At 65.9% G+C, this 13816-nt stretch overlaps 4 protein-coding genes across 4 annotated transcripts; 2 read left to right on the top strand and 2 right to left on the bottom strand.

The window, feature by feature from the left end:
* On the bottom strand, window positions 1-1616 carry EMIHUDRAFT_104431 (hypothetical protein; the record flags this gene model as incomplete). The annotated part of the gene is made up of 2 exons (XM_005764534.1): window positions 1-744; window positions 912-1616. 2 exons carry the CDS (start codon window positions 1614-1616, stop codon window positions 1-3), a joined length of 1449 nt encoding a protein of 482 aa, XP_005764591.1.
* A 2007-nt stretch (window positions 1617-3623) lies between these two features.
* Window positions 3624-6724, top strand: AP1G-2 (gamma-adaptin). Its single transcript, XM_005764533.1, has 3 exons — window positions 3624-3991; window positions 4180-5021; window positions 5088-6724. Exons 1-3 carry the CDS (start codon window positions 3703-3705, stop codon window positions 6447-6449), a joined length of 2493 nt encoding a protein of 830 aa, XP_005764590.1. The 5' UTR covers window positions 3624-3702; the 3' UTR covers window positions 6450-6724.
* An 806-nt stretch (window positions 6725-7530) lies between these two features.
* EMIHUDRAFT_104429 (hypothetical protein) lies at window positions 7531-8343 on the bottom strand (the record flags this gene model as incomplete). The annotated part of the gene is made up of 1 exon (XM_005764532.1): window positions 7531-8343. The coding sequence occupies one exon, from the start codon at window positions 8341-8343 to the stop codon at window positions 7531-7533; it is 813 nt and encodes a 270-aa protein (XP_005764589.1).
* A 631-nt stretch (window positions 8344-8974) lies between these two features.
* On the top strand, window positions 8975-13541 carry CNG1 (cyclic nucleotide gated ion channel; the record flags this gene model as incomplete). The annotated part of the gene is made up of 3 exons (XM_005764531.1): window positions 8975-12553; window positions 12607-13333; window positions 13429-13541. The coding sequence occupies 3 exons, from the start codon at window positions 8975-8977 to the stop codon at window positions 13539-13541; spliced, it is 4419 nt and encodes a 1472-aa protein (XP_005764588.1).
* Window positions 13542-13816: the final 275 nt, after the last annotated feature.

Below are 13816 nucleotides of genomic sequence, written 5' to 3'. Positions count from 1 at the left end.
TCACGCCTCGGACCCGCTTCCACTTATTACAGGTCCGCCGGCACCCACCTCGTCGCCAAACGCGACCGCCGCGTCGATGAGGTTGAGACTGTGGCGGCTGATCCGGAAGCGGCGCGATCCGGAACTGGCGCGATCCTCGCCTCCGCCGGGCGGCGCGACCCGCGAGATCTCCCACACGTGGCCGCTGAAGGTGCGCTGCACGTGGTACGAATGTGCCGCGACGACGCCGTACGAGTGCGCGACGCCGCTGCCGTTGATCCAGGCGAGGTAGAGGTCCGTCTCTCCGCGCGAGTTGTCCACCTCCATCTCGACGGGCTGCGCGCCCTGCGGGTCGGAGGCGGGGCGCGCGAGTCGCACCGCACGCAGCTTGCACGCCGTCTCGTTGGAGGCGGCCCCGGGCGCGAGGGAGGCGTGCCGCCCGCTCCACAAGGCGCCAACGAGCGCGAAGCCATCCGGGTCATAACGCGCAAGGCCCCACGGGCCAGGAGTGGGCAGCCGGTTGGCGTCGTCCACAAACTCGCCGTGGCTGCCCCAGTACCACATCGACAGCTCCGCAAAGTACTCCTCCGGCGCCGACGCGGCGTACGCGCAAGAGCCGTCCGGCCTCCGCCACAGCCCCTTGCGCCACGCGCCCTCCCAGCAGGCCGTGATTGCGGCCCTCGCCGCCGCGGGCAGGCCGTGGTCCATCACCGTGTGCGAGAGCTCGTGCGAGAGGACGCACCGCCCGCGGTAGCGAGGGTCCGCCTAGGGACACAGGCGCAGGACACAGGGTCCGCCACAGCAGCCGGTCGCGCCCTTCGAGGGCCGGAGAGGCTGCGCCTCGGGAGCGAGCAGGTTCTCCTCGCCGCACGAGGCCTGCAGCCGCCCGCCCGAGGGTTGTTAGCATGTGATCTAACATGTATGCTATTTACTTGGTGCAGTGTAGTCTTGTGGCGTAAAGCCTGCAGCCCGCCCATGCCTCGCGATCGCTCGTCGAGGGTCATCTGCGAGGAGGGGAGAAGCCGCCGCCGCCGCCGCTCGAGCTCGGGCGACAGCGCCGCGCGGTCTCGCCCCACCGACTCGGCGAGCCGCCGCGCCTCCTCGTCCTCCGCCACCTCGCCCGGCACGGCTCCGCGCACGCCGCGGAGGTGCCGGTGCTCGGGGAGGTCGGTGGTGACCTGGCGCGAGCCGATGAGGTGAAGCGCCGCTCCTCGCCGGCAGAGCCGCTCGATCACAGCCGGAGGCAAGCCGCGCAGCTGACGCGACATGCGGTCGGATGCGACGAAGAGCGCGCTGTCAGGCACGACCGAGTGCGCGCGGATGGGCAGGTGGTTGGGGACGGTCTTGGAGAAGAATCGGGCGCTGAGGCTGCGGCCTGAGCGCGGGTGGCGCGCTGCGCTCGAAGTGTGCCTCCGCTCGGCCACCCTCGCTCGGATGGCTGCCTCATCGGTGCCGAGGATCGCGAGCAGGTCTCGGTGGGCTGCGGCGAGTGCGGTGAGCCGCTCGTCGGGAGGGCGGACCAGCGACCGTGGAGAGGACGACGAGGAAGAGGTGGGCTCAGGAGGATGAAGCGCTGCGTGCGAGACCACTGTTGGCGGAGTGTGTAGGCTTGGGAGTGCGAAGACGGTGGAGAGCATATGTTGTACGCTCGAGGAGGCGCACTTGCTGGCGTATTGCACTGGCCCCCCGCGCCGGAAGAGAAAAAGAAATGCGCTTCCTTTGTTTATGTTTAGCCCTAATCCTCCCTTGGGTTGTCTGTTTTGTTTCTTTTTAGCCCTAATCCCACCAGGGGTTGACTGATCTATTTATTTATTTATTTAGAGCAAGACCAAGAGGCTATGCCACCTAATGGGCCTCTATTTCTGCTGATACATCCGTGTACTCCCTTAATGTGGGTAAACCATAGTAGCGTGCACGCTACTATGAACAGAGAAGCCCATAAAAGTCGCCGCTGCAGTCCACGACGAGCCAGCCTGCTGCCGGCTCGCACGGCAGCCTCTTCCTCTCGACCAGCCTCAACTTCCGTACAGTCAACATTTTGTCGCTGCGTGCTCGTGGTGAGCTGTGGCGGCGGTCGAAGTTCGCCCAGATTCGACGACGAGCGCCGGACGATAGTAGTGTCTCTGTTCGCCCTGTGCATGTCAGGCCAGGCTGCAGCAGGGCACTACCATCGTGCTGCCCTGTTGCAGCCTGACTTTTCCCACTGTGCACAGTCGCCAGAGCACCACCACCGCCCGGCATCGTGTCACGGCGAGCTCCTTCTGCGCCCGCTCGCGAGGCTCTCGCGCTGGCACACTTTGGACATCTTCTGCTCGCGTTCGGCGAGCTCTTCTCCGCAATCCTGCCACGGTGCCGCCACCACACACCTTCTGGCCGGCCTGAGCCGCGCGGGGTCGCCGGCGGGGGCAACGCGTCGACCTCTCTCTCTGGTGCACCACGGGCCGCGACGGCTGCTGGCAGCAGGCGTGAGGAGGCAGTGTGCCGGCACAGTCGAGCCGGAGCATCGGGTTCTTGATGCTTGTGGGGTCAAGTTTGACCTTATGTGGTATAATATGCAACAATAATGCTCTGTTATCTCCCGGCTTTTTGAGATATGATCCCTCAAAGTCGAATTATGGTTTACTGGTGACCATAGTAGTGTCTGGCCTGTTTGCGTTTCTTCAAACGAATCCTTCAAAGTCTCGACAATCACCAAGCTGCTTATGTGGCACCGCAGAGGCTCCCTTGGGGATGCTTGAGGCCACCCCAACCAATCACGAAGCCGTACGTGGACGAATTCAAATCTACTTTTATGGTTTACCTACATTAAGGGAGTATTCGCCCACACCAAATGTATTAAAGCGCGACGTAACGTTGTGCATATGCTACGGCTGGGGAGTGTATATGTTTCCCGGGCATCAGTGGGAATTTGCCGACCGGAGCGCGGCGCGGCTGGCGGCACATGTGGGCTAGCGGCCAGTCTCCAATGCGCAATGGCCTCACATCGACCGCTGGCGTGTGATGGTTGCGGCGATCCGCTGCTGCCGCATCTCCGCCGAAAGCACGCGCGAGAGAGGCTCGGCGCCTGTTCACGGCGGGACACGTGTGAAGAGCCCGTGCTCGACGTCGCCTCGGACGCCGGTGGCGCCGCCTAGCGCGCCGGATGGCGAGGGCGGCATCATCAGCCGCCGCGAAGGCGGCGATAAATAAATAAATAAAACGGACATCCCAAGCTAGGGCTGGCTGGGTCGAGGACAGACAGTCCCCACCTGTGCAGGATTTGCAAAAGCGAGGGGGGGGGGGGGGGGCATCGCGGCGCGGAGAGGGCTGGGCACAGGGGTCAGGGCACAGCCACAGGGGAGGCATCTCTCGCATAGGATACGCACTCGGCGGCAAGGCTGGGCGTCCTATTTGTGCTCCCCTCCCGATCCCTCGCATCGGGCACTATCTAATAATCGGCCCAGTGTATTTCTTTTGCGAACTTCTGCGGCGCTCGGGGGCATCGCGGCGCGGAGAGGGCTGGGCACAGGGGTCAGGGCACAGCCACAGGGGAGGCATCTCTCTCGCATAGGATACGCACTCGGCGGCAAGGCTGGGCGTCCTATTTGTGCTCCCCTCCCGATCCCTCGCATCAGCCAGTGTATTTCTTTTGCGAACTTCTGCGGCGCTCTGTACACACAGCGCCCACCCCACTCCGCGAGCGCTGTGACCAGAGCAGCCGCGCGCGGCGGCCGAGCAGGAGACATGTCCATCCGGCTGCGGGAGCTCATCCGCAACGTGCGGTCCTGCAAGACGCAGGCCGACGAGCGCGCGTGCATCCACAAGGAGTGCGCCTCGATACGCACAGCCTTCAAGGATGAGAACAATGAGCTGCGGCATCGGAACGTGGCAAAGCTGCTGTTTATCCACATGCTCGGGTACCCGACCCACTGGGGCCAGATGGAGTGCCTCAAGCTGATCGCCGGCAGCAAGTTTTTGGAGAAGCGGATCGGCTACCTCGGGCTCATGATTCTGCTGGACGAGCGGCAGGAAGGTGACCGCCGCCACCGCCGCCGCCGCCGCGAGCACCATCGGCGCAGCGCGCTCGGTCGCGCGCGCGCAACCGGCGCCGCGCGGCGCGACCGCGCGCGCGCCGCGACGGCGCCTCCCCCCTCCCCCGCCGCCGGCTCTGGGCGCAGAGCCGATCCACACCCCTCCCTTACTCCGCGCGGCGCCCCGCAGTGCTCATGCTGGTCGAGAACTCGCTGAAGAACGACCTGCAGTCGTCCAACCAGTACATCGCCGGCCTCGCCTGCTGCGCCATCGGCAACATCTCCTCGGCCGAGATTTGCCGCGACCTGTCGCCCGAGGTGGAGAAGCTCATGGTGGGCTCCAATCCGTTTGTGTCGAAAAAGGCGTCGCTCTGCTGCATCCGGATCCTGCGCAAGTGCCCCGAGCTGTGCGACACCTTCCTCGAGCGCATCGGCACGCTGCTCGGTTCGCGCAACCACGCCGTGCTCCTCACCTGCCTCAAGCTGATGCGCGAGATGTGCATCACCGAGCCGGCGATGATCGAGCAGCTGCGCCGCCACACGCCGACGCTGATCGCTGCGCTCAAGAACCTGGTGCTCTCGGGGTACGCGCCCGAGCACGACGTGCACGGTATCGTCGACCCCTTCCTCCAGGTCGAGATCCTCACGATGCTGCGCGTCCTCGGCCGTGGCCACTCGGAGACGTCGGACCAGATGAACGACATCCTCGCGCAGGTCGCCACAAACACAGAGTCAGCGAAGAACGCGGGCAACGCGATCCTGTACGAGTGCGTCCTCACCATCATGGCGATCGAGGTCGAGTCGGGCCTCCGCGTCCTCGCCGTCAACATCCTCGGCCGCTTCCTCATCAACCGCGACAACAACATCCGGTACGTCGCGCTCAACACGCTGCACAAGGTCATCGCGCAGGACACGCAGGCGGTGCAGCGGCACCGCAACACGATCGTGGACTGCCTCAAGGACAACGACTCGTCCATCCGGCAGCGCGCGCTCGAGCTCGTCTACGCGCTCGTCAACGAGGCCAACGTCAAGGCGCGCGCGAGCCGCGCCCGCGCCGCCGCCGCGCGCCCGCGACGTGTCCCGCCCCTCGTCCGGCAGGTGCTCGTCAAGGAGCTGCTCTCGTACCTGCTCGCGTGCGACGTCGAGTTCAAGGACGAGCTCACGCAGCGCATCTGCACCGTGGTGGAGAAGTTCTCGACCGACAAGGAGTGGCACGTCGACACCATCATCCAGACCCTCTCCGCCTCAACCTCCTTCGAGTCCGAGGAGACCGTCTGCTCGATGATCGCCCTCATCACCTCGACGCCGGAGCTGCAGGCGTACGCGACGCACAAGCTCTACGCCAAGCTCGCCGACCAGACCAACCAGCCAGTGCTGCTGCAGCTCGCCGTCTGGTGCGTCGGCGAGTACGGCGAGATGCTGATCGGCGGTGTGCCCGCCGGCGTCGAGGCCGAGGCGCCCGACCCGCAGACCGTCGTCGAGCTGCTCACTTCGGTGATGCGATCGCCCGTGGCGGACGTGACGACCAAGGAGTACACCATCAACGCCTTCGTCAAGCTGACCACCCGCTTCGCGAATGCGCCCGACTCGCTCGCCTTGATACACAAGCAGCTCGCCGCCTACTCGTGCTCCATGTCGCTGGAGCTGCAGCAGCGCTCCGTCGAGTACTCGTCGCTGCTCAAGCTGGACGCCATCCGCGCCGGCGTGCTCGAGCGGATGCCCGCTTTCGCGAAGAAGGACCGGCAGGCGGCGGCGGCGGCGGCGGCGGCGCTAGCGATGGACGGCGATGGCCCGAGCAGAGGCAGCGCGTCGGAGCTCATGGCGGCGCCGGCCGTCATGGCTGCAGCCGCGCCCGCGCCGCCGTCCGAGATGGACCTGCTCGGCGACATCTTGGGCGGGTCGCCGGCGCCGGCGCCCGCGATGCCGGCGATGGGCGGTGCGCCCGCCGCGCCGCCGCCGGCCGCGGGCGGGATGGATTTGCTGGACCTGCTGGGCGGGGGCGGCCCGCCCGCGGCGGCGGCGGCGCCGCCGGTCGACGCGATGGCGATGCTGGGCATGGGCGGCGCCGCGCCGGCGCCGCCGCCCGCCGCGCCCGGCTCCTTCCCGCCCTTCCAGGCGTGGAACAAGAACGGGCTCCAGATCGAGTTTGCGTGCACCAAGGACGCGTCGAACCCGTCCGTGACGGCCATCGAGGCGTCCTTCACCTCGGCGCAGCCGACGCCCCTCACGGGCTTCAACTTCCAGGTGGCGGTGCCAAAGTACATGAAGCTGCAGATGAGCCCCGCTTCCTCGTCGACCGTGCCGCCGAGCAACTCCGGGAAGGTGACCCAGACCTTCAAGGTTGCAAACTCGATGCACGGCCAGAAGCCCGTGTTGCTGAGGATCAAGATCGACTACTCGGCGGGCGGGCAGGCCGTCTCGGAGCAGGGGCAGGTAGACAACTTCCCGCCCGGCATCTAGAGGGGCGCCGCCCCGCTCTGGCCGCCGCCCGCCCCTCCCTCGCCGCCGAGGGGGGCGGGCTGGCGGCCCGAGCCGGGCGGGTGTGTCCACCTGCCTCTGCTCTGTGATTTGGTGCGCGAGGCGCGCGGCGAGTGCGGAGAGCGGCCGCGGGCGAGCGCGGGAGCGCAGATGGGGTCGTGGGAGAGAGAGAGTCAGAGCAAACAGAGGGAGGCGCGCCGCGGAGGCAGAGCGGTGGCAGAGCCATGCGCCGGTACTATATAACGTTTTGGGTTTTCAAGGCCGACGCGAGGCCTGACGGTGACGCCGCCTGTGCACCGACACCAGCTTACAGTAAAACGCAAAGCGGCCGTATCGTTCGGCTCGCACACAACACAGTAGCTCTCACACGGACGTTTGACCTCGGACGCCCCTCACTCACCCGCCTCACACGTCACAGCACACATGGACATGGACATGGACATGGACATCGTGGACATGGACATGGACATGGACATGCCTCTTTTTTTGCAAGTTTTTGCACTTGCCGCTCTCGTCCGTGTCGGGTTGTGACGAGGGGTGAGGGGACACGGATTGAAGATCCCTCACACCAAGATCGTGCAGGGCGGGGACACATGTCCCTAAATCCCATCTCGTCTCAGAGTTTGCCCGTTTTATTTATTTATTTAAGTTTTTGCACACGTGTCTCGCGTCGTCTCACGTCTGCAAGTGCAACTTGACGCCAGCCCGGCGGCGGCCCGCGCAAGAGCGCAAGAGCACCGCCGCACCGCGGGGCCACACGCTCGACTGCCGCGAGAGAGAACAAGAAAACACAATTCCCCTTGTGTGTATAAAAAAGTCGTAAACTGTGTCTCTCTCTCTCCCCGCAGGCTAGTGCTAGTCCGTAGTCCCCCATCGGGAGGACGACCCCGGCTAGTCGCCGACCACACCCACAACGAACCCTGCACAAAGATCGCAAGGGCGGGGACCTGTTCCTTTTTACCCATCTCACAGTAGAGAGGTGTCCGTTTATTTATTTATTTATTTATCTCTCTCCGCACCCCGCACCCCGGCCGCCGCGCTCTCGGAAACCTCACACATATTCTCAGAACCTACCGTACTCGTGCCTAGCCTCCCTGGACGGCTCCGCACCACCCTCGCGAGTACCCTCGCCCTCTCCGCCGCCCGACTCCGCCGCCGCCGCCGCCCTCGCCTCGCGCAGCCGCCGCAGCGCCTCGGCCGCCGCCACCGCCTCGGGCGCCTCGAGCGGCGGGAGGTCCACCACCTTGGAAGCCCTCCCGCGCGGCAACGGCGGACGCTGCGGCTGTGCCTCGCCGGCGGCGTGCTCGTCCTCCTGCTCCCCTCGCACGAGCCGCCGCCACGCCTTGTCCTCCCTGACACCGCGCAACACCTCGACAACGGCGACCGTCTTCGTCTTGCGCACGCGCGCCTCGTCGATGCGGCATGTCGGCGTGTCGCAACGGTAGCGATCCTCGGCGAAGAGCTCGTCGAAGCCCTCGGGGCGCGGCAGCCGCGTCAGGATCCCGTCGCACCGCGGGCAGCAAAACACCTCGGGCAGCCCGCGCGCTGCCCTTGCGGCGAGCAGCGCCCGCCACTCCGCCACCTTATGCCGCCAGAACTGGACAAAGTCGTTGCCCGGCCGGCCGTACCAGGGCAAGACGTGCCCGTCGGGCAGCAGCACGCCGTGGAGAAATGCCCTGCCCTTGACGCCACGCACCGCCTCAAGCCGCAGCGGTGCGGTGGGCTTGTTGACGCGGCGGTGCACGCGGTAGCGGCCCTCTGGTGAGAGGCACAGGTGCTCGTGCCGCCACAGCGAGGCGGAGAGCCGCACCGCTGTGCGCAGCACAGACGGCGGCGCGCCGTGCCGGAGCGACGGCCGGGCGAGCAGCCCCAGCATCCCGGCCACTTGTACTCTGAGCGTCGCTGTTGTGGTTGCGTTTCTTTCCCTCTTCACAGAGCGCCGCAGAACACAGCGCCAACCTCACAGTCCGCGAGCTCCAGCACGGCGGCGTGCGCTTCGTCGGGAAGTGTGGCAGTCCAGCTTTGGAGCATGCCGCTGTTGCGAGTGGTGCTGGGCGAAGCCTCGGGCGCCGCAGGAGGCTGCAGACAAAATGATTCTAAATGCGTAGTCCAGCGAGGACAGAAAGAAAAGGCGCGCTAGATCGAACTACACCCGCAGGCAAGAAATGTTCTTTGTCGGGCGAGGACAGAAAGAAAAGGACACATCCGCAGCGGAAGAACTGGAATCTGGATAAACAAATTCACCTAAGAGAACAAATAGAGAAACCAGGGCAGGCGTCGCCGAAGTTCGGCGATTGCAAACTTTCTGATAGGACCTCGACGCCTGGTTTGAAGCGGGGCGGCAGCAATCCAGCCCCGCGGCGCAGGAAATGGGGCTGCGAGTCAGCCCCGACGTCCCCATGTGCGACACCAAGACTGGGGGGAGCACCAGCGGCGACGCACACACGTACGCCACACCGTTACCTGCGGGTGCGCTGTGCAGTGGCGAGAGGGGTGGGACAGATGCAATGGTGGTGGAAAGCATCGACAATGATGAGGCTTCATACGCTTCGCGCGGCCGACACGACCAGCCGAGCACCGCGTGCACCCTCGCCACCCGCCTGGCGAACGCTGCGCGAGCCAATGCCCCTGCCGCAGTCACGAGGGCGGAGCGGGCGCGGCCAGCAGGCGGAGGCAGCAGGCGCTCGCTCGCCTGCAACTTCGAGGAGGCGAACGCAGGTGGCGGGAGAGCGACGATGGCTCGCGCTTCAAGCACCCACAGCATGTCGCTGTCCGAGCGGAGCGGAGCGGACGGGGCAAATGCCCAGGCGGCACAGCCGCCCCAGAAGCGAGCGCCGAGGCCCCTCGTGCGGGACGCCACTCCGATCCCTCGGCGCGCGAGCTACTGGGAGAAGGCGCGTGGCAGGCTGAGCGGCGGCGGCAGCCGGGCGAGCACGCGCGACGGCGGCCGCGGGGGCTTACCAGAGGAGGAGAGCGAGCGGGTCGAGGAGGGGCGAGGGCGCGAGCCGGCGGAGAAGCGCAAGAGCCTGCAGCAGCTCTTCAAGAGCGGCCTCGCCTTCAGCGGGGGGCAGCGGGGGAGTACGCGTCGCGACAGCGAGCCGAGCCCGTCTCGTCGGGGCAGCGACCGCCGGAGCAGCTCGGACAGCCGAGCCCAGGCGGAGCGCCGCTCGTCGGAGGACAAGAAGGGCGACGAGATGCTCGCCGACTTTCTTGCGCGGATGGCGCTGCAGAAGCGCGGATGGCGCAACTTTGTCGTGCACCCAAACCACTGGAGCATCAAGTACTGGAACCTCCTGCAGCTCGCGTGTGTCATCTGGCTCTTCTTTGAGGTGACTCTCACGACCTCCTTCTTCGACTCACTGCCCGCGCTCGTCGACGCGACTTGCGGAGATCCGGCCACCATCTCGGTCGACGGCGGCACCCTCGACGCCGGGCTCGGGCCGGCGGACCTAATCAACGCCTGTTTTGACGCGCTACTGCTCCTTCATATTGCGCTTAGCCTCCACCTCGGCTATGTCGACTCCCAGAACAACATGGTGATGGTGCAGCGCGACATCAAGCGGCATTACCTGCGCTCGTGGCGCTTTGTGGCGCACATTCTTGCCGCGCTCCCGCTCGACGTACTGCGGCTTGCGCCGCTCGAGTACGCGTGGCCAGCCGCCGTCGCGCAGGACTACGGCGAGGTCATCGTCTCGCTGGCGCCGTGGCGCTGGACGCACTCTTTTTCTCGCGTGCTCAAGCTGGTGCGTGTCGCTGAGCTGCCCGGCCTGCTCAAGGTGGTGCAGACCGAGTGGCGGGTGCCGCCTCACTTCCGGAGGCTGTTTGCCCTGGCGCTCTTTATGGCGGTGATTGCCCAGATAGCCGCCTGCACCTGGTTCCTGATCGGCAAGCTGCTCTTCATGCACGGCTCCACCCTATTCTTCCCCGCGCTGATGGAGCCGTTGCTCACCAACTCGAGCGGCCCCGCCGCCGTCCTCTACACGGGCAGCTCCGCACGCCGCACGATGCAGTTCTTCGACTCGGTGTACTACACCCTCGGCCTGATGACCGGGCTGTCCGACGGCGAGGAGCCTCAGACGTGGCTCGAGTCCCTCTTCACGGTCGTGGTGATGTTTCTCGGCATCGTCGTGTTTGCGGTCATCATCGGCAGCGTCTCCACCATCGTCGACGAGATCTCTGAGGCCGAGTCGCTATTCCAGACGAAGCAGCTGTACGTGTGGCGGATGCTGAAGCAGCACCGGCTGCCACCCGAGGTCGAGCGACGCGTGCTCAACTTTTACACCTACCGGTGGCGCAACCATCAGGGCTTTGACGACCTCCGCGTGCTGCACACGCTGCCGTCGTCCCTGCGCACCGACGTAATGATGCAGCTGACGCGCGGCATGGTGGAGAAGGTGCCCTTCTTCTTGGGCGCCGACGAGGGCTTTGTGCGCTCCCTGGTGGACCGGTTGCGGCCGCGCATCGCCGCCGAGGGCGAGGTCATCTTCACCACTGGCGAGATGGGAGACGAGATGTTTTTCGTCCACCGCGGCGAACTCGATGTGCTCGTCGGCCAGCCACCGGTCAGGGTGGCCAAGCTGCGACACGGCGACTACTTTGGCGAGGGCCTGCTGATATCAAAGCCCCGCGGCAACACCGTCCAGGCGACCACGTTTTGCGACCTCTTCTCTCTCACCCGCACCGCCCTCGCTGAGATCCTGCCGTACTACCCCGACACGACCGCGACACTGCGCGAGCTCGTGCGCGAGCGGATCGACCAGGACCTGCGCAAAGGGCGCGAAGCAGAGCTGCTGCACAAGTACGGGAGACGGTGGCTCAATCGCGTCCGGGAATCCATGGCGGCCGGCGCCGCCCAGCGCGCCCCACCGCCCTCCTTGGGTCGGAAGTTGAAGCGGGCGGGCACGCATGTCCTCAAGCACGTCAACTCGAGCTCGAGCATCCGCGTCGCGCCCAAGGCCCCGCAGCAGGTCGAGCGCTCAGATACGGCCTCCACCATCTCCTCTGTACCATCCTCCGACTGCTCACCGCACGCCACGCCGCGTGACTGCACGGTGGTGGTCGAGGCCCCGGCGCCAAACCTGAGGCGCGGCGACACCAACGTCCGATTTGCCGAGGCGGTCGAGGTCTTGAGCAGCCGCGCCGCGTCGCTGGTGGTTGACGAGGACGCCACAACTAATCTCGTGCCCGTCCACGGCGAGGCCAAGAAGGCCGGACCGCGCGAGAGCTTTCGGGAGTGGATGGGCTTTGTCCTGAGCCGTTCCGACAACCCGGATGGCGGCAAGCCGACCTACTCGCTCGTGCTCCTGCCAGATACAAGGGCGCGGCTGGCGTGGGTCACGCTGCTGTGGGCGGCCCTACTGTGGAACCTCACGACGTGGATGTACGGGGTCGCTTTCCGGTTCCGAGGGTCGCCGTCCGCGGGCGCCTTTGCCTTGACGTATCCGGCCTCGCTTACGGCCGTCAACGTCCTCGACCTTCTTGCAGACCTGGTCTACGTCATCGACGTGCCCCTCAACCTGAGGCTGGCGTACGTCAACGACCAGGGTATTCTGGTCAAGGACGCCCAGCTCATCGGACACCGGTACCGCCACAGCCGCAGCTTCCGGCGTGCGAGCCTCGCGCTTGTGCCCGTGGACTGGGTCTGCCTCGGCGCCGGCGTGGCCCTCGGTGGAAACGCCGCCCTATTCTTCTCGGCGGCGATGGCGCGCGGCCTGAGGCTACTTAGGACGCTCGAGCTCTCGGCTCTGTCGTACGAGCTGTACCAGTTCGCTGCAGGGGCCTCGCCCAACTTCTCGCTCCGACGCATCATCTCCCTCGTCTGGTGGTTCTTCATGTGCACGCATGCGGTTGCATGCACCGCTGGCTTCGTCGACTTTGCGAGTCCGAATGTGATGACATACAGCCGCCACCTCTACCCGGCGGATCGTTGCTTTGCCGACGGGGACGTGAGCCGCTCCGTGATTGGCACCGATGATCTCGGCTGGGCCCTGTACCTGCGCGCCATCTACTACGCGATGGCCAATTTGACGGGACTCGGCCGCGATATCAAGCCAGAGACGATCGAGGAGCACGTCCTCACGCTCCTGGTGTGGTTCCTTGGCATCTTTTCGTCGCCTTTATCATCGGCTCCATCGGCCAGCTCTCGAGCAACCTCGACGCTAGCGAGGTGCGCTTCCGGAAGACGCACTACTCGGTGAAGAGGTACATGACGCACCAGCGGCTCACGCTCGACCTCCACTCGCGAGCCGATCACTACTTCGAGTACCTCTGGGCGAAGACGCAGGGTGTCGAGATTCAGGAGTCGATCGAGGACTTGAACCCCTCGCTCCGAACCGAGGTGATGTCGCACATCTGCCGCGACGCCGTCAACAGCGTGCCGCTCTTCAAGGACCGCGGCGCCGACTTCATCTCCTCCATCGTGCAGGTCCTCTCCTTCCAGTCCTTCCCGCAGGGGGAGTGGCTCATGCGCAAGCACACGATCGGGAGCGCAATGTACTTCATCCTCAAGGGCAACGTCGACATCATCGTGAGCGAAGACCTCATGTTTGTCACGGCCACGCTGGGCGTCGGCGACTTTGTCGGCGAGGGGGCGCTTCTCAAGGCGCAGGGCAAGTGCGGCGCGTCGGTGCGCGCGCGGACGTCGATCGACACGATGGTGCTCACCAAGGCGGGCTTCTCCATCGTGCTGCAGCGGTTTCCAGACATCCAGGAGTCCATGCTCCAAAAGTGCAACGAGCGCAACAAGGAGAACAAGGCGGCAAACAAGGCGCTCGACCGGCGGCTCGACCAGATCTCTGGCGTCCAGACGCAGGAGCTGGCCGACCTCAGCGCAGGAGCCAGCAGTGCAGTGCGCTTGCTCACCCGTGGTAAGGGGGCTCCAGGAGGGGTGCAGTCTCACGCATCCGCCGAGCCCGCCTCAGCGGACGGCGGGGCTGATGCGACCTCTCCGAGAGAGCTGAAGCGGCGCGCGTCGACGGCGACACTGCAACGGTCGCTCTCGTCGCTCTCGTCCTCGTCGTCGTCCGGCAGCAGCCTGAAGCGTGCCAACACGAGCCGGTTTGGGTCGCAGTCTAATCTCGCCGAGGCACTCTCCCGCCGCCCCTCGCTGGTCTCGCCACCCGTCAACTCGGCTGCCGCAAGCCCGAGGGCAACCAAGATGGCCTCTGCCATCCGGCTCGTGAAAGGTGCGAATAGCGCCCTCGCGCCGGGCCGTGCAGCGAGGAGAGCACCAATTAGCCTGCGGAGGTCGAGCCTAGACTCGAAAGCTGCGCCTCCGACTCCTCGCTGTGAGCCATGATGGCGTGCAGGGCGGCGGCGCGGGACGGTGGACGGGACGGGCGCGCGGGCCG

Source organism: Emiliania huxleyi (genome assembly GCF_000372725.1).
Source record: "Emiliania huxleyi CCMP1516 unplaced genomic scaffold EMIHUscaffold_59, whole genome shotgun sequence".
Taxonomy (NCBI): domain Eukaryota; phylum Haptophyta; order Isochrysidales; family Noelaerhabdaceae; genus Emiliania; species Emiliania huxleyi.
This window is presented reverse-complemented; position numbering and strand designations above follow the sequence as displayed.